The sequence below is a fragment of the Babylonia areolata genome, chromosome 21 (genome assembly GCF_041734735.1).
Source record: "Babylonia areolata isolate BAREFJ2019XMU chromosome 21, ASM4173473v1, whole genome shotgun sequence".
NCBI classification, from domain to species: Eukaryota; Metazoa; Mollusca; class Gastropoda; order Neogastropoda; family Buccinidae; genus Babylonia; species Babylonia areolata.
This window is the reverse complement of record NC_134896.1, coordinates 45,955,114-45,982,920: the sequence shown is the minus strand read 5'-3', so window position 1 is coordinate 45,982,920 and position 27,807 is coordinate 45,955,114. Positions and strand designations below refer to the sequence as shown.

The 27,807-nt window shown below is 43.5% G+C and overlaps 1 protein-coding gene across 1 annotated transcript in view; it reads right to left on the bottom strand.

Annotated features, from left to right (window-relative positions):
* The window catches only part of LOC143295970 (serine/threonine-protein kinase D1-like), a 58,807-nt gene extending 31,039 nt beyond the window's left edge, over positions 1–27,768 (bottom strand). The window contains exons 1-2 of the mRNA XM_076607677.1: positions 27,311–27,768; positions 7,155–7,293 (exon numbers count right to left, since the gene is read on the bottom strand). Of these exons, the coding sequence (XP_076463792.1) occupies positions 7,155–7,293; positions 27,311–27,445 (274 nt within the window). The 5' untranslated portion in view covers positions 27,446–27,768. The remainder of the gene's footprint in view (positions 1–7,154; positions 7,294–27,310) is intronic.
* Between the last annotated feature and the right edge of the window lie 39 nt (positions 27,769–27,807).

Sequence of the window (27,807 nt, the reverse complement as noted above, 5' to 3'; positions counted from 1 at the left end):
TCAAAGACATTTATATATATGTACACCAGGTATATATAAAGTGTACACACTTTCTACTTTTCAAGCTTAATTCCTTCAAACAGTGGCAGTAAAAGTAATGCACTTTACATTCCAACGGGTCTCACTGACAACACACACTGAGAGAGGAAATAATTACCGGTACCTTTCCTCACAAACATCTGGTCACATTACAACCAGCCTCACAACTCATCACTTTACTTCCACAGGTCAGCACTGAGACACAGAGAGAGACAGAGAGAGACAGAGAGAGACAGAGAGAGACAGAGAGAGAAAGCAAGAGAGTGAGAGACAGACAGACAGAGACACACACACTTGGGGTTAACCTGCGGCCACTGTCTCACCTTCTGTTACCTGATACTAGTGATAGACAAATCTTTTGTCAGACTACAGGAAAGTCCTCCTAATTATTTGTAGCAAACATGCTGATATCAGCTGAGCTAAGCTGGTAGTCACACAACAGCACAGGGCATCAGCTGAGTTATGCTGGAAGTATCAACCAACAGAGGATGGCTACAGCAAGTATCCACCATGCAGACACATGCCAATGCCACTGAATCCCAGCTGTGTCCAGTCTTTTAAGGCCCCTGATTCATTCCACAACCAGCTTTGCTCATGAGCTTTCACTGCTTGATAGAAATTCCATGACTACAGTCATGTTGGCCCTCATTGGATCAGCACCCTGGGTTTTCAACCCTCACTTTCACTTTGTCATTTTTTGTTAAAGTTAGTCTGCAGCAACACTCATTTCAGAAAATCCTGTTATTTTTGTGAAAAGGAATGTGTAATGATTGACTGCACACACATATGTGTGCATGCATGTATGCATGTATACATGTATGCGTGCTTGCTTGCATGCATGCATGCGTGCGTGCGTGCGTGCGTGTATGTGTGTGTGTGTAAAAATGGATGTATATGAATGTGGGTATGTGTGAAAGTGCATGCATGTGCATTTTGGTGTCCTTAAGATTAAACAACAATGCAAAATACAGAACACTGACAGACACACATGTCAAGTCAACACACACACACACACACACACAAACTCTCTCTCACTCACACACACAAACTCTCTCTCTCTCTCTCTCTCTTACACACACACACACACAGATGGATAATTTCCCACAAGGTAGGCTGCAGCAGAGTTCAGGTATAAATCAGCACCATCACCCACCACAGCTGTGCTTCAACACCTGTCACCCTTCTCCCGGCTGGGGGAAGCAGCTGGCTGGGTTGGCAACATCACACCTGTCAGTGTGTCTGTTACAGGATAGGTGCTTCCTGTGCTGAGCAAGTAGCAGGAACAGGAAGAAGAGAAGGAAGGAAGGAAAGAGAGAGTGGGGGAGGGAGGAGGGAAGGAAGAGAGAGTGGGGGAGGGAGGAGGGAAGGAAGAGAGAGTGGGGGAGGGCAGGGAGGTAGGGAGAGAGAGAAGGAGAGAGAGGGAGAGGAGAAGGAGAGGAGAGAGACAAGCAACCAATCAAATAAGAAGTTAGTGAGTTAATCAATTATTCAATGAAACAAAATAGAAGGAATGCAAACCAAAAACTGATCACTCTCTCAAATAAAGGTTTAGTTGATCTATAAATCAACCAATCAGAAGACCTGAACAGAGAGGGTGGGGCGCTAAGTAATTCAACTGTGCCTTGCCTGTAGAAGTTCTAAAACTAAAGTTCTTGTAAATGTAATACAGGCAAAAGAGCTTTAAAACAGTAGTCTAACTGGAATGGGGTCATCAATAAATAAAAGGCACAAAATGATCAATGTGTTAAATTGAACCTTTCTGTGTTATTAATTAATGTGTACCTCACTCTCCCCCCCCCCCTTCCCCCCGAAACCCAAATAGGGAGGAAGAGAGGAGAGAGACAGAGACACTGAGATAGAGAGTGACAGAGACACAGAGACTCAGAGAGACAGAGACAAGACAGTCACTGTCACAGACATGGGCACACACACACACACACACACACACACACACACACACACAGTTCGGAGAGAGAATTATAGCAGTCAATAAAAGGTAATCTGAACTTGGACAACAAACAGAATTCAATAAATGACATCAGCACATGCGCAATGTTGCATTGCTATGTAAGGTGCAACAAGAGAGTATGACCTACTATTTGTATCACTTAAATTGTGTCAGGGTTAAGTTCCTTTAACTGCTATTTCCAAGGTTACCTCAGAAATACAATTATTTGACACAAATCATCAGAGAGAGAGAGAGAGAGAGAATAAGAGGGAGGGAGAGGATGAGCCCATGTCAAAGCATGCTTGCCTGTTTTGGTTTGTTCACACAAGTGTGTGTGTGTGTGTGTGTGTGTGTGTGTGTGCATACATATATGTGCTTGTGTCTGCGTGTCTATGTACACCTGTTCCAGGGAGGAACTTAAGAATGGGAGGGGGGTATGTAATTCATCTGGCAATGTCATCTGCATATTGTTCAACATTTGTGTCATTTGACAAGGCCACAGGAAGATCATGAACAAGAATGGAAAATATAACTTAAGACAAATATCTGTAAGCCCATATTTTTTTCCTGACTTTTTCTGACTGATGTGGGGACTGGGAGGAATTCTGTACATCCATTGTATGACTCTATGAGAATATATGTGTGTGTTGGAGCTAATGAAGGCATACATGTCTAAATCTTCTTGTAGTGACAAGACAATAAACAAATTATAAAAAGAACGTCTGGCCGCACTTTAATCCCACTGAACTGTGTGTCCTTCTGTATCGTTTATTTCTGTATTTATCTAGCTTTTTTTTTATATATTATACTATCTGTCAATAGATCTATTAGCTGTAATATGGTGAGATTAGCATACTGTCATTATTCATGGTATGAAGAAGACACTCATAACAAACATCACAAAATAATAATAATGGTACAGCTCCAAACATCTCCCATAGAAGGCACCCAGGACCCTCTTCTGCTAAAACATACATGACACACACACACAACAAAATACTGGCCCTGTTCTGTTAACACACACACACACACACACACACACACACACACTACAAATTCAACCACTACCTCATATACATACAAAGACATACAGGCAGAGCACAGGGACATTCAGACTTGTTCTCCTTCTTAATCAAGCCTGTGCAAAGCCCTCTTTTTGTGCACGCATACCACACAAAGTAACCTGTCTCCTGTGTAACATACAGTGAGACAGGTACACAATAGTCCCTCCCTCACCCCCTTGCCCTTGTGTAAGTGTGCCCCAAAAAACTGCAACATGTTCCGTCCATCCTTCCCCCTCTTTCCCATGCCTCTCTCTCTCTCTCTCTCTCTCAAAACACACACACACACGCAAACATATACACACACACACCCGCCAATGTACGCAAACACATACACACACACACACAAACAAACGCACACAAACACACACACACACACACACACACACACACACTGGGGGTTGTGGGGGCAGAAACCATTTCGCTGAGTCCCCAGCACGTCAGGAAGTGACTTTACCAGTCGGGCCATCTTGACGTATCTCCTCTGACAGGTTCCTGGTGTCTCACTGCCTGTTCCTTTTCCTTCCTCCGCCCTCAACCGACCCCTTCCTCCCCCTCCCCACCCCCCGCCCCCCTCGTTCCCTCTTTCTCCAGCCCCTCTCCCCAGGACCCTTTCTCCACTTCCCCCTCACTCCCTCTCTTCAACCACCCCTGCTTTCTCTTTTTGTGCCCTTCTAATGTTGTCTGGGTTTTAGTGAATGATAAAACATGTTCAGGAGAGAGACTGCAAGTGATTACGATCAGACTTTCGATGATTTTTATGTCTTCCGGGGTTAAGTGTTCACTCTTTTACAAATGACCACTGAGATAAATGACCAGTGATCATGACCACTGAGATAAATGACCAGTGATCATGTTATATGATAGTCAGTCGTGTCCGACTATGACCATCAGAACAGCAGAGGAGGCAACTGCTGTTCCGACTATTTGGGCTAGAATTTGATTATAGTGGAGAGTGTCTTGCCCAAGTAAATCCCCACTTTCTCGGCCAAGAGGGTTTTAGGACAGTCGGCGTTGGGTTGGTTCCCAAAGGCCAACTAGCCCACAAGGCTGCAGCACTAAGATCATGACCACTGAGATAAATGACCAGTGATCATGACCAAATCAAAAATTGGGCTGGAAATCAACAGCTGTGAGACACGATCTTTGAGAAGAACCGTGAACAAAACACTGCACCACACCATGGTCAGGAACACAAGGGAAACGGTGAGAGCAACACCAGACCACGAACACGTCACCTGACACGTGTGTCAATTCACCATCCTGCCTACTAAACACACAACAGGGTTCAAGGCGAGAAGAAGACCAAGGAAGACCTGGACTGATGGCATGAAGGAGACTTTGAAAACAAAACATCCCATTTCTCCAAGCCTTTTGGCTCGCTGCTGATCATCAGCTCTTTCTCACCGCAACACCACAGATGGCACAACCAGATGGCTAAAGTGAGAACACCAACTTTGCCTCTGGAGCATGTGGGCCCTACATGACAACATAAAACCCACTTTAGGGTGGCTCGAACGTATCTGATATATTATACTGTATACTTCTGAGTAGATGTGAGTGGCGTGTGAACACGGTTTCTCCATTCAGACACAAAGAGGGACAATGGACTGTCACCTGATGGCTGCTGCTCCAGTCAGCATGTCTCCATCAAGTTCTATACAGAGTCAGCACACACACACACACACACACACTAAACATACACACCTAACGTACGCATGCATGCTCTGTTCTGACTTATTGATTGGAGGAGCAGTGTGAGTCTTGTTGGCAGCTGTACAAAGCAGGTTGTTCAACTGACAACAGTGGTCAGTGAGCAGTAATGGACTTCCATCATTGATCAACTGGCCACAGGATGAAAGTGGTGATGGCAGCTGGTGAGTCAGGTCCATCTCCACCTCACCACCAGGACCTCAAGAAATCAGGGTCGGCAACAGGATATCAGGGCACCTGGCTCCAGTCTTTGTCACATGTCAGGCTCAGTCATTCCCTTCCATCTGATCAGTGTCAGGTTCCATTCTTTACTTCAATCAGCATCAGGTTCCAATCCTTCCTTCCACTAATCAGCATCAAGTTCCAATCCTTCCTTCCACTAATCAGCATCAAGTTCCAATCCTTCCTTCCACTGATCAGCATCAAGTTCCAATCCTTCCTTCCACTGATCAGCATCAAGTTCCAATCCTTCCTTCCACTGATCAGCATCAAGTTCCAATCCTTCCTTCCACTGATCAGCATCAAGTTCCAATCCTTCCTTCCACTAATCAGCATCAAGTTCCAATCCTTCCTTCCACTGATCAGCATCAGGTTCCAATCCTTCCTTCCACTAATCAGCATCAAGTTCCAATCCTTCCTTCCACTGATCAGCATCAAGTTCCAATCCTTCCTTCCACTGATCAGCATCAGGTTCCAATCCTTCCTTCCACTGATCAGCATCAAGTTCCAATCCTTCCTTCCACTGATCAGCATCAGGTTCCAATCCTTCCTTCCACTGATCAGTGTCACATGTCAGACTCCAGTCTTTCTCTTCCAGTGATCAGTGTCATGATTCAGTCATTCCCTTCAGAGACCAGTGTTGTGTGTCAGTCATTCCCTTCAGAGACCAGTGTTGTGTGTCAGTCATTCCCTTCAGAGACCAGTGTTGTGTGTCAGTCATTCCCTTCAGACCAGTGTTGTGTGTCAGTCATTCCCTTCAGAGACCAGTGTTGTGTGTCAGTCATTCCCTTCAGACCAGTGTTGTGTGTCAGTCATTCCCTTCAGAGACCAGTGCTGTGTGTCAGTCATTCCCTTCAGAGACCAGTGTTGTGTGTCAGTCATTCCCTTCAGAGACCAGTGTTGTGTGTCAGTCATTCGCTTTAGAGATTGGTGTCATAATTATGTAAGTCATTCCCTCCCAGTGATCATGTCATGTGTCAGTCTCTCTCTCTCTCTTTGCTCTATGTCCAGAATAGAGTGTGCTATAAAAGTGGATATATATTTTAGTTTCTCCCAATTTTCCCTGAAATTTACATTTCAATTACAAGTTGACTTGTCCACCTGACCTCGTCAGGAATCTTTCTCGCACCTCTCCCCCTATATCCCCCTCTCGCTCTGATCACAGGAGGGAGGTGAGGAGCTGAAAGTCATTATATAAATGGCAACACAAATGCTACATTTGATATAGGATAGGTAATGTAAAAAACATTTTTAAAAAGAAGAAGAAAAGAAAGATGTGAAGTGAATGATCATGCGCACGCATGCGTGTGTGTGTGTGTGAAGGGGAAGAGACAAACAGAGGGGGGTAATTTTAAACAGCCAGTTTGGGATCAGCATTGGGAGCGTCCAGCACAGCTGTACAGATTCACGTCATGAAAAGATTACCATCAAGACACGAGACTAATGGTCTTTCTGGGTAGTTGAAAAAAAAAATCTTCCATTTGTTCTACTCTCCCGCTTAACCTTCTTTAACCTTAACCAGTGGTGATTATAGCTAGCTCTCTCTCTCTCTCCTGTAATGTACAACCGGTTAAAAAATTACAAACTTTCGTCGGATACAGCAGGCCTTCAGTGGATGGCAACTGTACATAGTTAACAACCCCCACACCCCATCCTTCCCTCTCCGGTCTCCCCTCACTCCTCCGCCCACGTCTCCACGCTGCCTCATCTCCCTTTGGAGCGAGGCAGAGTCAAGAAGAATAATGAGGACATGTCTGGTCGGCCAGCACGTCTGTCACACAGTGAGTAATGGTGCCCCCACCACCCCTCTCCCCATGCCTCCCCTCCACACTTTCCATCCACGCAGTTCTTCCATTTCTCCCCACCACGCAGCGCGGTTGGGTTCCACTTGAAATTTAAAACCAAAAAACAAACAAACAAACAAAACCAAAAAAACGAAAAAAACAACAACATCAAAGAATAATATACGTTTTTACACACTGGAGTGTTCGACCGATAGTCATAAGTTTGTTCACTTTCAGACAAGCGCTGATGCTATTGAGGTCAATGTTTAATATCCAGTCCGCGGACCCCCCCCCCCCCCCCAACCCCTCCGTCCACACGAGCACGCGCGCGCGCGCGCGCACACATACACACATACACACTCACTCACTCACTGATACACACACATATACCTGAGAGGACGACCTCCACCAGACAGTTGTCCTTGATGTCTGCAGGGTTGCTGAGGATTTGCAGGACATTGGGGTCAAAGGGGTCATGCTTGAACAGCAGGATCTTGTCCACTAGGTTGTAGAAGCGGTGTTCCGGGAACTGCAACATAACCACCACCACCACTTTACTGACAACATCATCACTATTTCGTTTCAACTCTCGGCTTGTATGACAGAATTGACATTAAAGCTTACAGTTGGGCTGACAGTAAAATGAGAGCTGTGTGTGCAACATCACCACCATCACCACCACTTTACTGACATCACCACCACCATTTTACTGACATCATCACCACCACCATTTTACTGACAACATCATCACCGCCACCACCACCACTTTACTGACATCACCATCACCACCACCATTTTACTGACATCATCACCACCATTTTACTGACAACATCATCATCATCACCACCACTACCACCATTTTACAGACAACATCACCACCACCACCACCATTTTACTGACAACATCATCACCACTACCACCACCATTTTACTGACAACATCATCACCACTACCACCACCATTTTACTGACAACATCATCACCACCACCAACACTTTAAAATCGTGATCACGTCTCAACTCTCAGCTTGTTTCACATATTTGACTTCAAGCTTACAGTTGGGCTAACTGTAAAATGTGAGCTGTGTGGTCAATGGTTTCTCCTCTGCAGTGGGAATTAATTTACAGCTCAGTCTTTTGTGAAGGACTGTGACTCCAAGACAAGGAGGAATGACTGCACTGGCTCCTAGTGCTAGAGCCTGAGGGCTAGTTGGCCTGGGAAGCATCCCAACGCCGACTGTTTTAAAGCTCTCTTGGCCGAGAAAGGGGGTGTGTAACTCGGGCAAGACACAATCCACTGTAATCATATTCTTGCCCAGATAGTCGGGACAGCAGTTGTCTCCTCTGCTGTCTCGGTGGTCTTAGCCGGACACGACTATCACAAAATAAAAAGTGTGACCTTGTCCAACAGTACCCAACGTCACAGTCAGACTTAACGGAAACGTGTCGTCAGCAGACGCAAGCAAATAGAGGGGAAAAAAAGTATTAAGTTTTCCGACTTTTCAGGAACACACGATGTACAAAATGAAAGAATAAACGAACGAAAAAAATAACAACAAAAATACCAAAACTAAACAAAAATCCGTGCTTTCGATGGCATTACGATTCTACACTACAGCCATCTTGAGGAATCTCCTCCACACACACACACTCACACGGAGGGGGGATCCAGAGAAAAAGATTACTGCTTCGTAAAACTGATGAATGGAAAATAGTGAAAGGCATAGAACTAATGAACTGAACTGATGAAAAGAGAGTAAAAGATGAAATCTGGGGGGAAACAAAGGCACGCAGAAAAAAAGGGAACACACATGTCTTCTTATACTGGATATGAAAGCTGGCGTGCATCGTAGTTTTTACGTCATGAACGGCTTCACGATCCACCCTCCCCGTCATACACGGACAGTCATGACAGGACACAACAGGGTTAAGACCTAGCGCGGGTAAGGAGAAGGGGAAGGGGGTGGGGGGAAGAGAAAGGAATAGAGGGGGGCAGTGCCAGGAGGTGGGAGAAGTGGAGGAGGTCGGATCGATGTCTGCGTTGCTATAGCGACCTTCGTGGCCTGGAGCATGAAAGACGACATTGACATCAAGGGAAATACCGACACTTTCTTGACCTCATGTCAGAAGGCAGCAGATGTCCGTATGAAGACAGAACGTCCTGCGGGACCTACCCTGCCTCTGTATGGGCCTGTGTTGCCCTCTGCCTCTCTTGTCCTCCAATTTGACTTCTTGGTTCGTTGGTTGGTTTCTTTCTCCATGATAGTTTCTTTTGTCTTCATCCTGTCCAGTCACCTTTTTTTTTCTTCTTTTTTTTTGGGGGGGTGGGGGGGGGTTGGGGTGGAGGGGTATTTGTTTTCAATTTTTCTTTGTAAAAGGGGGTGTGGAGAGAAGAAGAGGGAGAGAGGAAGAAGAGGGGAAAGAGAGAAGCCCCCGCCCCACAGCTCTCTGTCTGTTTGCCGAATTTCAGAGAAAGGGACAGTGAGAGAAACAAAGCGAAACGAAACAAATTTAACAAGGATAATAACATAATCCACTTACATGCTTCTTTCACTCAACCCTTGAACATATATAAGTGACCTACGTATAAATGCACTGAAATAAACATTATAGAAACGTAAAGCATCAAACACAACTGGGGAAACTAAAATATCAATAGACGACTAACAGGAACATACACATACAGCCACACAGGCACACAGAGTTTGATAATATGCAGAACCCGAGTGGTGGATGGAGTGGGAGTAGAGAACTAACTGTGAACAGTTTTAGAACCATCAGGTACCAGGTGCTAGTGTTGCCGTGACCAGCATAGTTCAAACTGTTTTCCAGTCAATGTGCTCCTGATTTTTCTAGACGACAGGTATGCCACTTCCGACAAAATGACCATGCCCCCCCACCTTTCCTAGCCCCCAAACCAACCCATAAATTTATCCATCTTGACGTCTTCTCCCCTTCTATTCATCCTCATCATTTCTTTGCTCAAATAATATGATCCAAACAAATGGCATTCACCTTGTGACTCAGCCCCTTGTCTCCCCTCTCTGGCTTCTGGCCACACCAATACAAAACCACAAAATCCAGCCTGCATGCCGACAGTAGGATTTCCTTCCCCCTCCTAGAGAAGGGACACTTTCAAGCGATGCTGGCAAAATGCTCGTGCCAGCCACGTTCACTTGTGAACCCAATATCCGCGCTTCAAAGCCACCGGAAGTCACTCCACCTCCAACAATACTTGGCATCAAAGAATCAGGGGATTGTGGATGGAGAGAGAGAGGCGGGGATCGGGGATGGGGATAGAGGCGCGGTTGGGAGGGGAGAACATGGTGGGCGGTGGAGACCTTCAAGAACAGTGCAGTAACTCATCTGCCTAGGAAGCGAGAGAATCTGAACGCACAGGTTCGAACACCAAACTTGGGAGTATTTTCTCCCCCTCCACTAGACCTTGAGTGGTGGCTTAGACGCAAGGCATTCGGATGCGACGATTAGCGGAAATTCCGTGTGCAGCATGCACTTAGCGCACGTAAAAGAACCCAGTTCAACAAACAGATTGTCCATGGCAAAACTCCATATAAAAACTAACTTCGATAGGAAAACAAACACACTTGCAGACAGAAAAAAGAAGAAAAGAAAGGTGGTCCTGCACTACAGCGACGCACCCTCCCTGGTGACAACAGCTCAAATTTCACACAGAGATATATATCTGTTGTGACCAACAGTTAACACAATACAATATTATACAATACAATAATGCCAAACGGGCACCTTTCCAGATTGCTCCCCGGAAGGGTATCCAAACAATTCAGCAAATTATACACGTTGTCACGCTGCTCTGAATTATTCAGTGGACCTTTTCACTAAACACTCTGACAAAAAAAGAATAAAAAATTCTGATTTATTCTGTGGTCCTCAGCAAATACCATGATCTATACTGAGACGTACAGGAGAGGAAGTGGGCAGGTACACACACACACACACACACACACACACAGAGCAAGAGGAGGGAAAAGGGAGAGAGAGGAAGGGAGGGAGATGGCAAGGAAAAGAAAGATACCAACAGAGAGGGAGACAGACAAATTGTGTGAGATGACTATTGAACAGGTCTTGGAAATTACGAATTTGTTTGGAAAGGTATTTTCATCCACATGTCATGAAAGCGCAAATTCGTAATATTCAGACAACAAACCTTATCTTCCAGAGGCATGCTTTCAAAACTGTCTAGGAACTACTCAGAATAATGAAAATATCCAGGGGGTCAAACAGGATGAGCAATACTTCTGACACAAGACACCAACCAACACACACTTGAACAACAACAGGTCAAATAAATTCAGGTTTCGCGTGACAGCTGGCAGTCAACTCCTTAATTACGGACCCTGAGTCCCAGCTCCGCTGCTCTTTGAATTGAAATCCTCACATGCACAGGGAAAAAAGAGTCTGGGGGCTGATTATAGGCAATGGTGGTGCTATGAGATAGGTCCTCCATCTGGTCTTAAATACGTTAATTCAGGTCCCCAGGGTGGGCAGTCAGTTTCACGGACACGGACTGTCCGCTCCTAGAAAACTGAAAGCATTGGTTTTATTCCACTGCCACTTTTTTTTTCATTTCTTTATTTGCCTTCAAAGTTGAACTAATCCTATAGGAATGGTGAACTCCTAGACATTATTCCAGCTTACTTAACATCAAAATTCTATTTGAACTCACGAGATTGAAGCAAAATCATGATACATATTTCGAGCCTACGTTACTGCAAACTGCCCCGAGCCCATGTTACCCTGGTAATTTTCTCTAGAAGTAGAACTACCTCTGACCGTTTTTGAGATCACCCCAAACAACAACCACTTTTAAGAGGCATCTTACTCTCCATTTTGAGAACTCACAGGAGGAGGAGCAAGTATCAAAGGGTGGGGGAGGAGCAAGTGGACAGAGGTGGAGATCGAACAAGTAGATGAAGGAGGGGGGAGCTAGTAGATGATGATGATGATGAGCAAGTAGATAAAAGACAAGGGAGGGAAGTACATAAAGAAGGGGGAGCAAGTATATCTATAAAGGAGGACGAGCAAGTGAATAAAAGAGGAAGGGAACAAGTAGACAAAGGAAGATGTGGGACAATTACATAAAAGGAAGAGTGGGAGCAAGGAGATAAAGGTGGAGGGGAAGGCAGGGAGATAAAGGCAAGGAGATAAAGGCGGAGGGGAAGGCAAGGAGATAAAGGTGGAGGGGAAGGCAAGGAGATAAAGGTGGAGGGGAAGGCGATAAAGGTGGAGGGGAAGGCAAGGAGATAAAGGTGGAGGGGAAGGCAAGGAGTGGAGGGGAAGGCAAGGAGATAAAGGCAAGGAGATAAAGGTGGAGGGAAAGGCAAGGAGATAAAGACAAGGAGATAAAGGTGGAGGGGAAGGCAAGGAGATAAAGGTGGAGGGGAAGGCAAGGAGATACAGGTGGAGGGGAAGGCAAGGAGATAAAGGCAAGGAGATAAAGGCAAGGAGATAAAGGTGGAGGGGAAGGCAAGGAGATAAAGGTGGAGGGGAAGGCAAGGAGATAAAGGCAGAGGGGAAGGCAAGGAGATAAAGGTGGAGGGGAAGGCAAGGAGATAAAGGTGGAGGGGAAGGCAAGGAGATAAAGGCAGAGGGGAAGGCAAGGAGATAAAGGTGGAGGGGAAGGCAAGGAGATAAAGGCAAGGAGATAAAGGTGGAGGGGAAGGCAAGGAGATAAAGGTGGAGGGGAAGGCAAGGAGATAAAGGCAGAGGGGAAGGCAAGGAGATAAAGGTGGAGGGGAAGGCAAGGAGATAAAGGCAAGGAGATAAAGGTGGAGGGGAAGGCAAGGAGATAAAGGTGGAGGGGAAGGCAGGGAGATAAAGGCGGCGGGGAAGGCAAGGAGATAAAGGCAAGGAGATAAAGGCGGAGGGGAAGGCAAGGAGATAAAGGAAGACGGGGAACAAGGAGATAAAGGTGGAGGGGAAGGCAAGTAGATAAAGGAAGATGGAGAGCAAGCAGATAATGGCGGAGGAGGGTAAGTCGATAAGGGAGGGGGAGCAGGCATTTAAAGAAGGAGGGGCTGGTAGATTAAGGAGAGGGGACAAGTAGATACAAGAGGGAGGAGACGTAGATAAAGGAGGGAGAAGACGTCAATCTATAGATCTTCAAAAGATGAGGAGCAGCCTCTAACAAAGAAGGTGGAGCAAACAGATGAAGTAGGACGGGAACAAGTAGATAAAGCAGGAGGGGGTGAAGTAAAGGAGTGGCAGTAAGTAGATAAAGGAAAGGAACAAGTCGATGAAAGAGAAGGAAGAGGAAGCAGATAAAGGAAGAGGAGAAGCAAGTAGATAAAGGGGGGGGGGGGGGGGAGTAGATAAAGAAGGAGAGGAATGGAGGAAGGGGAACAAATATAAAAAAAAGAAGGGAGCAAATATTCATAGATAAAGAATGGTTGGCAAGCAAATAGGGGAAAGTGAACAAGTAGATAGAGGAATAGGAGCAAGTAGATAAAGAAGGAGGAGGGACAAGTAGATAAAAGATGGGGAGCAAGTAGGTAAATGAGGAAGGGGAAAAAGTAGGTAAATGAGGGAGAACAAACATATTTTAGGGGGGAGCTTGAATATAGAGGAATGGGGAGCAAGTAGATAAAGAGGAGAAGAACAAGCAGAGGATGAGGAACAAGTAGGTGGAGGAGGAGGAGGGGGGAGGGCGTAACAAACTGAGAAGGGGGAAGTAGATTTAAGAGGGGAAACAAGGGGATAAAGGAGGGGGAGGTGAACAAGCAGATAAAGGAGGAGGGTGAACAAGTAGATAAAGGTGGAGGGGGAGCACATAAAGGAGGGTAAGCAAGTGGGCAAAGGAGGGAAGCACGTAGATAAAGGATGGTGAACAAGTAGATAAAGGATGGGGAACAAGTTGATAAAGGATGGGGAACAAGTTGATAAAGGATGGGGAACAAATAGGTCAAGGAGGACGTGAACAAGTAGATAAAGGATGGTGAACAAGTATATCAAGGAGGACGTTAACAAGTAGATAAAGGATGGTGAACAAGTATATCAAGGAGGACGTTAACAAGTAGATAAAGGATGGGGACAAGTAGAAAAAGGAGGATGTGAACAAGTAGATAAAGGATGGGGACAAGTAGAAAAAGGAGGATGTGAACAAGTAGATAAAGGATGGGGAACAAGTAGAAAAAGGAGGATGTGAACAAGTAGATAAAGGATGGTGAACAAGTATATCAAGGAGGACGTGAACAAGTAGATAAAGTATGGTGAACAAGTATATCAAGGAGGACGTTAACAAGTAGATAAAGGATGGGGACAAGTAGAAAAAGGAGGATGTGAACAAGTAGATAAAGGATGGGGACAAGTAGAAAAAGGAGGATGTGAACAAGTAGATAAAGGATGGGGAACAAGTAGAAAAAGGAGGATGTGAACAAGTAGATAAAGGATGGGGACAAGTAGAAAAAGGAGGATGTGAACAAGTAGATAAAGGATGGGGACAAGTAGAAAAAGGACGGTGAACAAGTATATCAAGGAGGACGTGAACAAGTAGATAAAGTATGGTGAACAAGTATATCAAGGAGGACGTTAACAAGTAGATAAAGGATGTGAACAAGTAGATAAAGGATGGGGACAAGTAGAAAAAGGAGGATGTGAACAAGTAGATAAAGGATGGGGAAGTAGATCAAGGAGGACGTTAACAAGAAGATAAAGGACGGTGAACAAGTAGAAAAAGGAGGATGTGAACAAGTAGATAAAGGATGGGGACAAGTAGATCCAGGAGGACGTGAATATGCAAACAAAGGAAGTGAACACGTCGATAAAGGAGGAGCGGGAACAGATAGATAAAGGGGAGGAAGAGAATGACGACGAAGAACAGGATTGCTTTCACCTCCGTCTCTCTCTCTCCCTCTCTCTCTCCAAGTGCGAGCTTGTTCGCTCGAGTGTGTGTGTGTGTGTCTAAGAGAGAGTGTATCTCTGTGTGTAAGAGAAAGTGTGTGCGTCTGCATGCACGCACTTGCAAGCACTTGTGAATGTGTATCACAGAGAGAGAGAGAGAGAGAGAGAGAGAGAGGCGAAGGCAGAGGGGGTGCTTGCAGGCACGCAAACAACGTGCGGTGTGTTTGAGATCACTGTTTAAAGTTTTAAACGTGTGGGCATGTTCGTATGATGTGCAGGCATGAAGGTCACCATACACGTGTGTGCCCGCGCTGTCGGGTCACAGAGCCACCACTCAGACGAGTACATTCCGTGATGGAAATGGGGGAGGAGGGGGAGCCTGCAAAAGGAGGAGGAGGAGAAGAAGAAGCAAAAAGTCTCAAATTAAAAATGAGGGAAAACTGCTGAGAGAAATGACGTGATGCAATGCAGTGGCATGTCAAGTGGTGTTCAAAATCAATAGCGGTAAACACTGCACTGCCATGATCCCCAGCTCACGAACTGTCGTCGTTTCAGGGTCATTGTTCCACCACTGTCTGTCTGTCCGACCGTTTGACTGTCTGTCTGTCTGTCTGTCAGCACCCAGATTCTCCTCACTCCTGTCTTTTCTTTCTGTCCTCTCTTTCTCCTTCTTCAGTGCTTGCTTTGAGGACGAACATTGGTTTTGTTTTGGTTTTCACGGTTGTGCATTCGTTCGACTGAGATTCAAAGTGTGTTCAGTAGCTGTTGCTGTATTCATGATGATTCACAAAGAAACTAATGAAAACATATTGTACAACTGTGTGAAATGGCCACATGGCGTGAAGCTTCTTCTTCTTCTTCTGCGTTCCCCGTGATCATGGTCTCAGACTTGCAGTCCTATGCTGGAAATGAAGGTGGTGGTCTTGATGAGGTCTTCTTTGGTGCCCCAGAGCTTTTCTGCCAGTGTGGCTCTATACGGCCACTGCTGCGTCCGTGCATCTTGATACAGGGGGCAGGACTGTAGGATGTGCTCCGGGGTTTGTGGGCCTGTCTTACACGGGCAGTCCGGAGTATGTGACAGCTTTATTCGGTACATGTGGTCTCGCAGGCGGCAGTGCCCCGTGCGTAGTCGGAATATGATTGTCTGCTGGAATCGCTGCAGGTGAGGCATCTGGTCATCAGGTGGATGGCTATGTTGTTGCTGGAATGAGTTTTTAAATTATCGTTTGACCAGTGTTTTTGCCTCCCTGTATGAGACTGGCTGGTTTGTCTGCTCCAGTCTGCTGCCAGTCTTGGCCAGTCTGTCCGACTCCTCGTTTCCTGCCAGACCACAGTGGGCAGGGATCCACTGGACAGCGACGTGTGTGTGTAGCGAGAGACGCCAAGCAGGCGCTGTGTGTCTCTTTCCAACTGCTCACTGGGTGACTGCAATTTTTGGATGGCTGATCTGCAGTCTGTCAGAAAGACAACGTGTTCAGGCGGGTGTTGGTCTGCTTTGATCAGTCTGGCAGTTTCTCTCAGAGCGTGAAGCAAAGCCAGTGTTTTGTTAAAAGAAGAAGACAACATACCAAAACATACAGGTCACTGTGCTAAGACAGAATAAGTAATGTTTTTAAAGGGATGGATGGATGATGAATGGAATGGTGATGTATGATGAATGAACTGATGATGGATGATGAAGTGGTGATGGATGATGAATAAACTGGTGATGGATCATGAATGAAGTGGTGATGAATAGATGATGAATTCATTAACTGAAGTGGTGGTAGATGATGAATCAGTGATGGATGATAAAATGAGTTAGTGATGAATGGATGATGAAAGAAGGGTGATGGGTGATGAAAGAAGTGGTGATGGATGGATGATAAATACAGTGGTGATGGATGATGGGTGGATGAATGGAGTGGTGATGGATGATGGGTGGATGAATGGAGTGGTGATGAATGGATGATGGAGTGGTGATGGATTGATGATAAAAAGAAGTGATGGGTGAGTGGTGATGGATGATGAATGAAGTGGTGATGGGTGGATGATGAATGGAGTGGTGATTGATGGATGATGAATGGTGGTGGATGGATGAATTGAGTGATAATGAATGGAGTGGTGATGAATGGATGAATAAAGTGGTGATGGATGGATGATGAATGGTGATGGATGATGAATGGAGTGGTGATGGATGAATGATGAATGGAGCGGTGATGGATGATGATGATGAATGGAGTGGTGATGGATTGATGATGAATGGAGTGGTGATGGATGATGAATGGAGTGGTGATGAATGGAGTGGTGATGGATGGATGATGAATGGTTGAATGAAGTGGTGATGGATACATATAGATGATGAATGGTGGTGAATGGATGAATGGAGTTATGAGAATGAAGTGGTGATGGACAGATGATGCACAGAGTGGTGATGGGTGATGAATGAAGTGATGGATGGATGAATGAAGTGATGATGGATGGATGAATGAATGAAGTGGTGATGCAGTGGTGATGGATGATGAACAAAGTGGTGAAGGATGAACGAAAGTGGTGATGGGTGGATGATGAATGGTGGTGGATGGATGATTACTGAAATGGGTGATGGTTGTATGATGAATGGAGTGGTAATGGATGGATGATGAATAGTGGTGGGTGGATCCTTGGATGAAGAATGAAGTGACAGATGGATAATGAATGGAGTGGTGATGGATGGATGATTTTTGAAATGGTGATGGATGGATGATGAATGAAGTGATGATGGATGGATGATGAATGACGTGATGATGGATGGATGATGAATGGAGTGGTGATGGATGATGAATGGAGTGGTGATGATGAATAAAGTGGTGATGGATGGATGATGAATGGAGTGATGATGGATGGGTGATGAATGGAGTGGTGATGGATGATGAATGGAGAGGTGATGGATGATGGAATGGAGTGGTGATGGATGATGAATGGAGTGGTGATGATGAATAAAGTGGTGATGGATGGATGATGAATGAAGTGGTGATGATGAATAAAGTGGTGATGAATGGATGATGAATGAAGTGGTGACCAATGGATGATGAATGAAGTGGTGACAAATGATGAATAAGTGGTGATGGATGATGAATGGAGTGGTGATGGATGATGTATGGAGTGGTGATGGATGATGACTGAAGCGGTGATGGACTATGGTTGAAGTGGTGGTTGAAGATGAATGCTGTAGGGACTCAAGAGATCCGACTAAAGTGTGACCCACTACACAAGTATCTGCACTAAATAAAGAAAATAATTAAGTTACTTTCTTTTCCACTCTCTTCATTTTTGTCCATTCCAATTATGAACTTTTTCTTTTCTTCCTTGTCTTGGATCTGTCTGTTTTCCTCTCTTTGGCTCTAACTATATGATCTGAACATAGCTAGTAGATCTATCAGTATAAAAAGAAAATAAATAATAATAAAAACTGTTATAGATGATAGAAATTTGCTGAATCTTAATCATTTTATTCTTGGACAAGCAAAGACAAATGTACACACACACACACACACACACACACACACACACACACACACACACACACACACCTCTTTCTTAAGAATAAAATATTACAATGCAATATATTCATCATATTATTTATTTCCTTCCTTGAATCTTGGCCAGTCAAGTTGTGAAAAAAAAGCCTTTACATACAACAAGTGAAAGAAATCAGAAAGGAAGAGAAAAATAATAAGAGTTTGGGGAAACAAAGACATTGCACACATACTCACTGAGGAGAGGAGAGAGAGGAGAGAAACAGTCAGACAGACAACACACACTCGTACAGTCACACACACACACACACACACACACACACACACATGAACAAGCAAAGATGATGACAATAAGAAACCGAAACAGAGATACCATTTAACCATTTTTGTTTTCATTGGCATCTTGAGAGATTAAGACAGAGACAGGCATAATTTACAAATAAAATTATAAACAAACAGACTGAAGAAGATGCAGTCAGTAAGAATTAAAGTCAGTCAGCAAATTAATCAGATTGCAATATATAAAATTCAATATAATATATAAATATATATCCATTCCTGGAAGCAAAGGGGCACCAGTCAAAAACAACAACAACAACAAACATGTTAGGGTCAAGTCAGATCACAGGTCTGGCGGAGCAATGAATGTCAAGTGGTATTGCTATCACCTACTTGTGCTCTTGCCCTTTCAGTATACACGGAGCATAGGTGTATGTATACACAATGTACTTTGTACACATGGCTACTTCTGTAGCCTGCCTGAATTATGATCCCTGACACAGGGATGCTGGAGATACACTGGGTGAGGGCAGAGGTTGGCAGGGTGAGGGAGGAGGATGGAGAGGGATTGGAGGGGGGGGGGGGGCAGACAGACAGTGAGAGACAGTGAGCAAGGGGGTGACTGAAGAGAGAGACAAAGAGAGCGAGAGAGAGAGAGAGAGAGAGAGAAACAGACACAGCGAAACAGAGACAAAGAGTCAGCCAGGACAAATTTGGCTTTTTTTTTCATTGACAAGGTTAATAGATAACCATGGTAACGCTCCAACTTCTCCCTGTTCCATTGTCAACTGTCACCATGGTGATAACAGTACTCTGTTATTCTAATCAAAACTCAACCCCCCTCCTTCCGCTCTCCCCTATCACACACACATAAAAAAAATGTAAACACATGCAGCTTCCTGTATTGATTCAATGTATTTTCATCATGTTCTAATCTAAGCATTAACATCATTTTTCTGCTGTCTGATGAAAACAACCAATAGTCGACCTGACCTGAATCACTATTGACCAAAGGAAAAAGCAGGGCAAAGGGGATACCAGCAAACACAAAAAGCTATAACAACAACAATAACAACAACAAAAAAGCAAAAAAAAAAAGCCTCTGACAAAGATTGTGTAGGCTGAGATACAGAAGGACTCTGGACTGTAAAACTTAAAAGCAAACTAAAGCATATTATTCCCCATCTTCCTTTTATTAATTACACCAGCTACTGCCAGTCAAGATTCCTGTACAAGTCTCATGTCAGCACATGAATCTCATTGATATTAGATACACTTCACTTTCTTTATTTCTATAGCAGGAAAGAAAACACTCTGTATCTTTTTGTTGTCATGTTTCGTTTTTTCATTCACCTACAGTTAAACAAAAATTATACATTAGTCGATTAATGGTCTAATCAGGAAAGAAGGTGTGTGTGTGTGTGTGTGTGTGTGTGTGTGTGTGTGTGTGTGTGTGTGTGTGTGTGTGTGTGTGTGTGTGCATGAAAGAGTGTGAGTGTGAGTGTGAGCATGTGCATGTGCATGTGTGTGTGTGTGTGTGTGTGTGTGTGTGTGTGTGTGTGTGTGTGTGTGTGTGTGTGTGTGTGTGGAAGGAGGAGGTGATGCAGGTGGCTGTGTGTGTGTGTGTGTGTGTGTGTGTGTGTGTGTGTGTGTGTGTGTGTGTGTGTGTGTGGAGGGAGGAGGTGATGCAGGTGTCTGAATGTGTGTGTGTGTGTGTGTGTGTGTGTGTGTGTGTGTGTGTGTGTGTGTGTGTGGATGGAGAAGGTGATGCAGGTGGCTGTGTGTGTGTGTGTGTGTGTGTGTGTGTGTGTGTGTGTGTGTGTGTGTGTGTGTGGAGGGAGGAGGTGATGCAGGTGGCTGTGTGTGTGTGTGTGTGTGTGTGTGTGTGTGTGTGTGTGGAGGGAGGAGGTGATGCAGGTGGCTGTGTGTGTGTGTGTGTGTGTGTGTGTGTGTGTGTGGAGGGAGGAGGTGATGCAGGTGGCTGTGTGTGTGTGTGTGTGTGTGTGTGTGTGTGTGTGTGTGTGTGTGTGTGTGTGTGTGTGTGTGGATGGAGAAGGTGATGCAGGTGGTTGTGTGTGTGTGTGTGTGTGTGTGTGTGTGTGTGTGTGTGTGTGTGTGTGTGGAGGGAGGAGGTGATGCAGGTGGCTGTGTGTGTGTGTGTGTGTGTAGGGAGGAGGTGATGCAGGTGGCTGTGTGTGAGTGTGGAGGAAGAAGGTGATGCAGGTGGCTGTGTGTGTGTGTTTGTGTGTGTGGAGGGAGGAGGTGTTGCAGGTGGCTGTGTGTGTGTGGAGGGAGAAGGTGTTGCGGGTGGCTGACTAAACCAGTCCACTGTCTGCAATGGCAGTACACGTATGCCAGAACACACAACACAGCAGGGGAAAAAGGTCACCAGTCTAGGGACTAAATGTCGCACAGCTCTGAATACCAAAGGGAAGGGAGCTCTGCAGCCTTCATTAATGCCTGCTGATGGGGCTGTGGTGGAGCAACATGGGAGAAACAACTGCTGCATGAATGCGCGCGCGCACACACACACACACACACACACACACACACATGCACACAAAGTGACAAACAAAAATGCTTGAACACACACACACACAGAGGAAAGTGGGGAGGGAGAGACAAACAGACAGACAGGCACACTGACCAACCAATAAAGAGTTTACTTCTATGATGACAGGTACACTGCTCAGGCAATCCTTGCAGTCAGCTTGCCCATAAACACTATCAGCCACAGTGAGCTCTGTAATCTTAATCAAGACTATCCAGCCCACCAACCTCCAGCAGACAGCTCCAAGTGACCAAGATCCATCATCAAACTACTGATCAACATTGTCTGATACTGTCACAGAATGGCAATCAGCTCCATACATGTTTTCGCCCTTGCTACTTAGTGATAATGTTCAATAACTAATGACTATCTTGCTGCCATCCTATCAGATGGGAATGTTGGCCTTGTGGTAACATGCCTGCCTACAAAATGAGACAATCTGAGTTAAAATGAATGAATCCCACACTCACCAGTATTTTTTCGCCCTCTACTAAACCTTGAATGGTGGTCTCAATGCTAGTCATTTGGATGAGATGATCAACTGAGATCCTGTGTGTAACATGCACTTAGCGCATGTAAAGAACCCACAGCATCAAGAGAGCTGTTCCTAGTGAATTTTCACAGTAAAATCCACAGGCTCGAATGTGTGTGTGTGTGTGTGTGTGTGTGCATGTGTGACTGACTGAAACCTGATAGAATGACACAGAAAATGAATGATGAGTGCCTACAGACAGCTCTCAGTCAGCTCCACCAGCCTGTTGTGCAAATGACTAGAGCTGCGTTTGTTAAGTGCTTAGACTAGTTTGAGTTTGATTTGTGACAGAAGATAGATGCTACATTATTATAAGATTCAATACTGCTACAACTAGTAGTCCTACTAAATAGAATTATAATAATAAATAACAACACCGTGGCCTGGCACAAAGTGAACAGATATTGTCACACGTAGCGGGGTGGTAGCTGGTGTCCTATGTATGTTAAATTGGCACAGGCACTACTGAACACCACTGAAGTGACACAGCAACAGTACAGGATCTCCTCTGAATGTGTGGCCTCCGGGTGACCCCATACTGATGATTCCCTAGAAATGCTGATGCTGGGTTAGCAACAAACAAACCTGGGTGTGGCTGTGTATGGGGGACTCGGAATCTGCAGCGTGGGAGTAATGCCAACGAAATGATACATTAGATCATAGATGGGGCAGCAAAAAAAAAAAAAAAAAAAAAAAAAAAAAAAAAAAAAAAGGGAGTGTGCTGAGGATTCAGTCCTGACAGTGACAGGAACAAGTCCAACACAGTCCCCAGGAAAATTATCAAAGATAAGAGGAAGTACCTGATGCCTTATCACTAATGCTGTTAGGATTGATCAGACAGAGATAAGAGAAAATACTTATGCCTTGTTACCATTGAGCCTGTTTCTCCACGAACCTGATAAGGGGGAGGGAGGGGAGGGGGGTTACCAGCTGGTAATACTGATACATGGACAATGTCTGGACTTCTGTCTTGAGTAATGTATTGATCATACAACTTCAGCCACTGATGCTGTAAACAAAGTTGTTCAGGATATATTTTTTCTATAGATATGTTAATGACAGGATCTTTTAAATATCTAGAATACCAATTAAGGAACTAAGGTACAGCAAATAATTAAGATCAACACAGTCATATGTTCTTTTGCATGATCCACACCAGGCTGTGCTAACAACTGAAAAAAAAAAGTTCTTCACTGTTTTCAATACCAACAAGATCAATAGATGGATAAGATAATTCTGTATTTCACATTACATCTAGTGATAATCATAGTGTGTCTACAGTGGATGGATATATGTAAGTCTACAACAGTACAAGTGTGTCCATGTGTGTGTTGCAATGTGCAACACATACTAAACGTATACTATGTGCATGCTTAGAATATCGAACATACATACATGTACAGATTGGTCAATATATTTTTTTCTTATCAAAAAGACAACCATGCATTATGGTCGGTGAATGCAAAATACACCATACAAAATTTCCAAACAGAGAAATAGCGAAATCTATACTGACCATCCATCATGAGCCTAATGGCACATTTCTATCCTACTCCTTGGCAAATACTGAATGAAATAGTGTGCACTCCATCACGTCCATCTTCCTCCATCACTAAGAAACACTGGTCATTAGCCACATGATGAAACTCCCCTCACACACACACTGGGATCTCCTTCATCCATCATAGCCTCATTCATCTTTTTCACACTGAAAACATGGTACAAATTGCATCCCAGTGAATGTGTTTTATGTGTTTGTGTGTACATGTAGTACATGTATATCAGTAAGATGGTGAGAAAATAGTGTAGCAATTTGAATATGAACAAAGAGAGGGGGAGGGAGAGAGAGAGAGTGAGAGAGAGAGAGAGAGAGAGAGAGAGAGAGAGAGAGTGTATGTGTTTGTCACTTTGTGTGTGTGTGTGTGTGTGTGTGTGTGTGTGTTTGTCTTTTTTTTCCCTCTCTTTGTGTGTGTGTGTGTGTGTGTGTGTGTGTGTGTGTGTGTGTATGTGTCTGTGTGTGTGTGTTTGCAAGCATTCATACTAATCATAGGTATGTGTGTGTGAGAACAGATGTGTAATAATTATTAATCAATTAATCAGTTTGTGTTTTTCAGCTGAGAAACTCTTCACTGCACTTTTTCTAAGATGCCTTGATCACTGCAGAGTCAAATACCTTGGACAGTTTATACTAAATATGTTGATAATCTACAATTTTTATGTTTAAAACTTTAATTCTGACCACCTTTTTTTTCCAAGTGAAAACAAATCTACAAGTACAAATCTACATTTTGAAAACGATTTCTTCAAGTTCAACATTAAATAACACCAGCTAAATAATACAATTAATATGTTCAATCAATATGATGATTGCCAGGCTGCTGGAATCTGAAAAAACACCAGCTACCATTGAGCAGTGGCTGACAGTTCATGATGCTGTACAGTGCACTGTCCCTCCCTAACAAGAAAACATCTGTTGGATTAGAATAGATGCAGTTTCTAATGATATACTGAGACATTCAGTTACCAGCAAATGTTCTTCTTTTATTGCTTTTTATAAAAGTGTTCAGGGTTTAGCGCAAATGAAAAGCAACAGGCTATTGTTATAATTATACCAGTTTTTAAACAAGGAAAATAATAATGGACATTTGTTGAGTGTTTTCCTCCCTTAAAAAGAGCTCAAAGCGCTTTACAATAAACATCAAACATACACACGCATGCGCGCATGTAATAACTCACAAAAGAAAGAAGAAGAAAAATGATTTAGCACACAATAACATAAAACAGATTCAGAGACTACGCATATTATATAATTACACACACACACACACACACACACACACACACACATACAATGAAAGAGAGAGAGAGTGTGCATGGCTTATAACTGAAAAGGTATGGAAGGTCTATGGATAGGCGTTTTCAAAAAGATGTGTTTTCGGACCAGTTTTGAAAGATTGAAATGAAGGAGAGTGGCGAAGATCGTGAGGTAAACTGTTCCAGACATATGGAGCTAAATAAGAAAAAGAAGAATCACTCAAGGATCAGGTTTTAACACGGGGAATAAGTAGCCGCCGTGAATCGGAAGATGATTTGAGTTGTCGACGGGGTGTGGCGGTTTGAATAAATTCTCTCAGTCTCAGATACAGAGGAGCAGCACCCAAAATGGAGTTGAAGGTGAGAATTGCAACTTTGTACTGAATGCGGGCAGAAATTGGTAACCAGTGAAGAGAATGCAGAAGATGAGTGATATTGTCAGTCTTTTCGGTTCTAAAGATTAATCTTCTCCTGCGTTTTGAACTTTCTGGAGTTTTTGTATTGACAACCAATGAACAGATAACAACTGCAGGCCAAATTTTCCATTAACATCACATACTTGTATTTTTAATAGTGGTATTGTGGTGGAAAAAATCAATCAGACTTTAATTTAAGATGGCTTGCAAACTATTGTCATAAAATGATAAATTCCAATCAGCAAAGCAGGATTTCACTGATGTCACCTGTCTGCAACAGTTTTATCGCATGTTTCTTTTATATTTTTATTTTATTTTATTTTATTTTTTTACTGCATTATTTGGTTGAACTTACAACACATGCAATGTATCCCACATTAAAATATAAACAAAACATGTAACAACAAGAGAGGCAAGGCCTTCAAGACTCACTTGTGATACACTTTAAAAAAATCCAAGCTTTTTATGTATTGAGTATAATTTCAAAATGAAATGTTTAAGATGAGAAAGATCAGTTTAAAGCAAATTAAGTCCCCTAGCATTAATTACAGAGTAATTTCCCTTTTTTACTATCTGCACCAAAACGTTTGCAAAATAAATAAAACTTCCATGCTTAGCAAAAGAAGTTCCTGTTTGAACAAAAAATGATAATAATGACTGCTCTTGTTGTTGGGTCAGAATATCAGATCAAAGTACCAAGTTTAGAGAATACAAAAAATATAAATATAACAGTAAATACAGTTTGCATATAATTAGGCTTCTTTTTTTAATTTTTTTGTGCCCATCCCAGAGGTGCAATATTGTTTTAAACAATATGACTGGAAAGAACTGAATTTTTCCTATTTTTATGCCTAATTTGGTGTCAACTGACAAAGTATTTGTGTGTTTTACTCTCAGTGTACAGGGCGTTCACTATGTTCATTCGCCCAAGTGGTCTTTTTCGGAAAATACTAAAATCAATACGACGAGTGGACTTTACAGATCTGTTGGCTGAGCCCTGAAGGTCATGGGCAAAACTCAACTGTGTACACATATTTATACACATTCAAAGCGCGTGCTCATATTCTTCGCGAACGCGAACGACGCCATTTTGTTTCAAGTTGTTGACCTGCCCGTTCAATCCTAGGTTCAATGGACAATACACGATAACATGTGATGGAAAGTTGGAGAAGGAGACCGTTAAATATTTATTCAGAGAAAGATTTGTGAACGCCTCATCACTTACTGGATTATGCCCCAAACTGCCATAAAAATATCCACAGAATCAATCGGAATTCACAGTTAAAAATTGTAAACCAAAAAATTTCCAGTCTTGACTTTTCTCAAAATGAAGTCCTTTTCACTTCTTACGACGTTTAAAAGTACTTGTACTTGGCTCTACATGTTATTAGTTTAACAAAATACTAAATTTTCATATCAACTTTAAAACTATAAAACTAGAATAAACATAAAAGAGAAATTGAATCGACCGTGTTGTACTACATTCCCGGCGGGTGTAACTAAACTTGTACATGTATCTATCTAGATCTAGTGAAAACGGCTAAATGTTGCAGTGTGATTGCCGCGATAGCCATTAAAAAGAATTTTTTATTGCCCTTAAAGATTTTTTTAATGATCAAGATACACCAGAATAATATGATATAAACAGTGTTCTCACTGCGAATACCGCAATTTATTTATCGCCCTTTAAAAATGTATACATGTATGTTCAAATATTAAATTTTAGAACGTCAGTTAAGGAGCCACGATAGTGTAATGGATAAGGCAGTTTCTTCTCACCCGAACACGCGGGGTTCGAATCTGGTTAGGACTTCTTCTTTTTTTTTTTTTCTTTTTTTTTTTTTAAACACGAAGCTTTATAATAACAAATACAGAACACATTTTAACGATTAGATTTTTTTTTTTTTTAAGTGTATCACAAGTGAGTCTTGAAGGCTTTGCCTCTCTTGTTTATTTTTTTGTGACCATCCCAGAGGTGCAATATTGTTTTAAACAAGATGACTGGAAAGAACTGAATTTTTCCTATTTTTATGCCTAATTTGGTGTCAACTGTTAAAGTTTACCATGGACACACAGACACACACACACACACAGACAACCGAACACCCGGTTAAAACATACTCACTTTGTTTACACAAGTGAGTCAAAAATAAGAGTGAGAGGGAGAGGTCTGAAAGTTGAACATAAATAAGCCAGACTCTAAGAGTAAGATTCATGACTGTAATTGTTAAAATCATATCCAACTTTTTAGCAAGTGAAAAAATAAAGCACATGTATCACTATCAGTCAACTCCTTTGAAATGTTGCACTTGAGTCTATGCAGGATCCAGATTATGGTTTTGTTTAGTTTATTAATTGTTCTGTACAGTTGATCTGGTTGGGCATGAACTAGGAACGGCAGTGGCAGACAGATCTGAGAAGTATTTTAGTTTGGGCGTGGTCTTGAACTGCATGTATGAGTCGATGTTACTTCAGGCTTTTTCACTTCACCGACTGTGCCTGTATAATGGTGGTGTTAAAGGCAGTATATAATGACTGTGGGGTCTGAGAACAGAAAAAAGACAGCATACACACGAAATTACCTTTCTGTCAACGAACTGGCACGCCATCTCTTTGAGGGCTGGAAGTGACATGACGGAGTCCACCACTGCCTGCTCTCGCATAAATCCAATCTGCATCCAGAAGACACATCTTCCTCTGGCCCCGTCTTCCGACATCTTCCAACATGTATGCGTGTTCCAATCGTCAGCAGATGTCGATGGCACACTGCTGTCTCAGCTGTCGATGTCAGGCGGTGGCGCCTAACTCTCAGCCCACAACTCTGTGACAGCTCGTCTGGTCCCTCACACTGGCGGCCAAATTGCCGTCTGCTGTCTTGTACGCAGCCCCAACCACACTGGCATCTATAACGATCGGATCCCTTCGCCAACGCCTCAGAGCGCGCCCGCTAGCGACATGTCACGAACTGTGTGACAGAGGAACTATCTAATTACGTCTATGGTAGAAGGAGTGACTTTCACAGCCACTGCACAGACATCTGTTGTCGCTCTACACACGCACGCACACACAGTACAGGTGA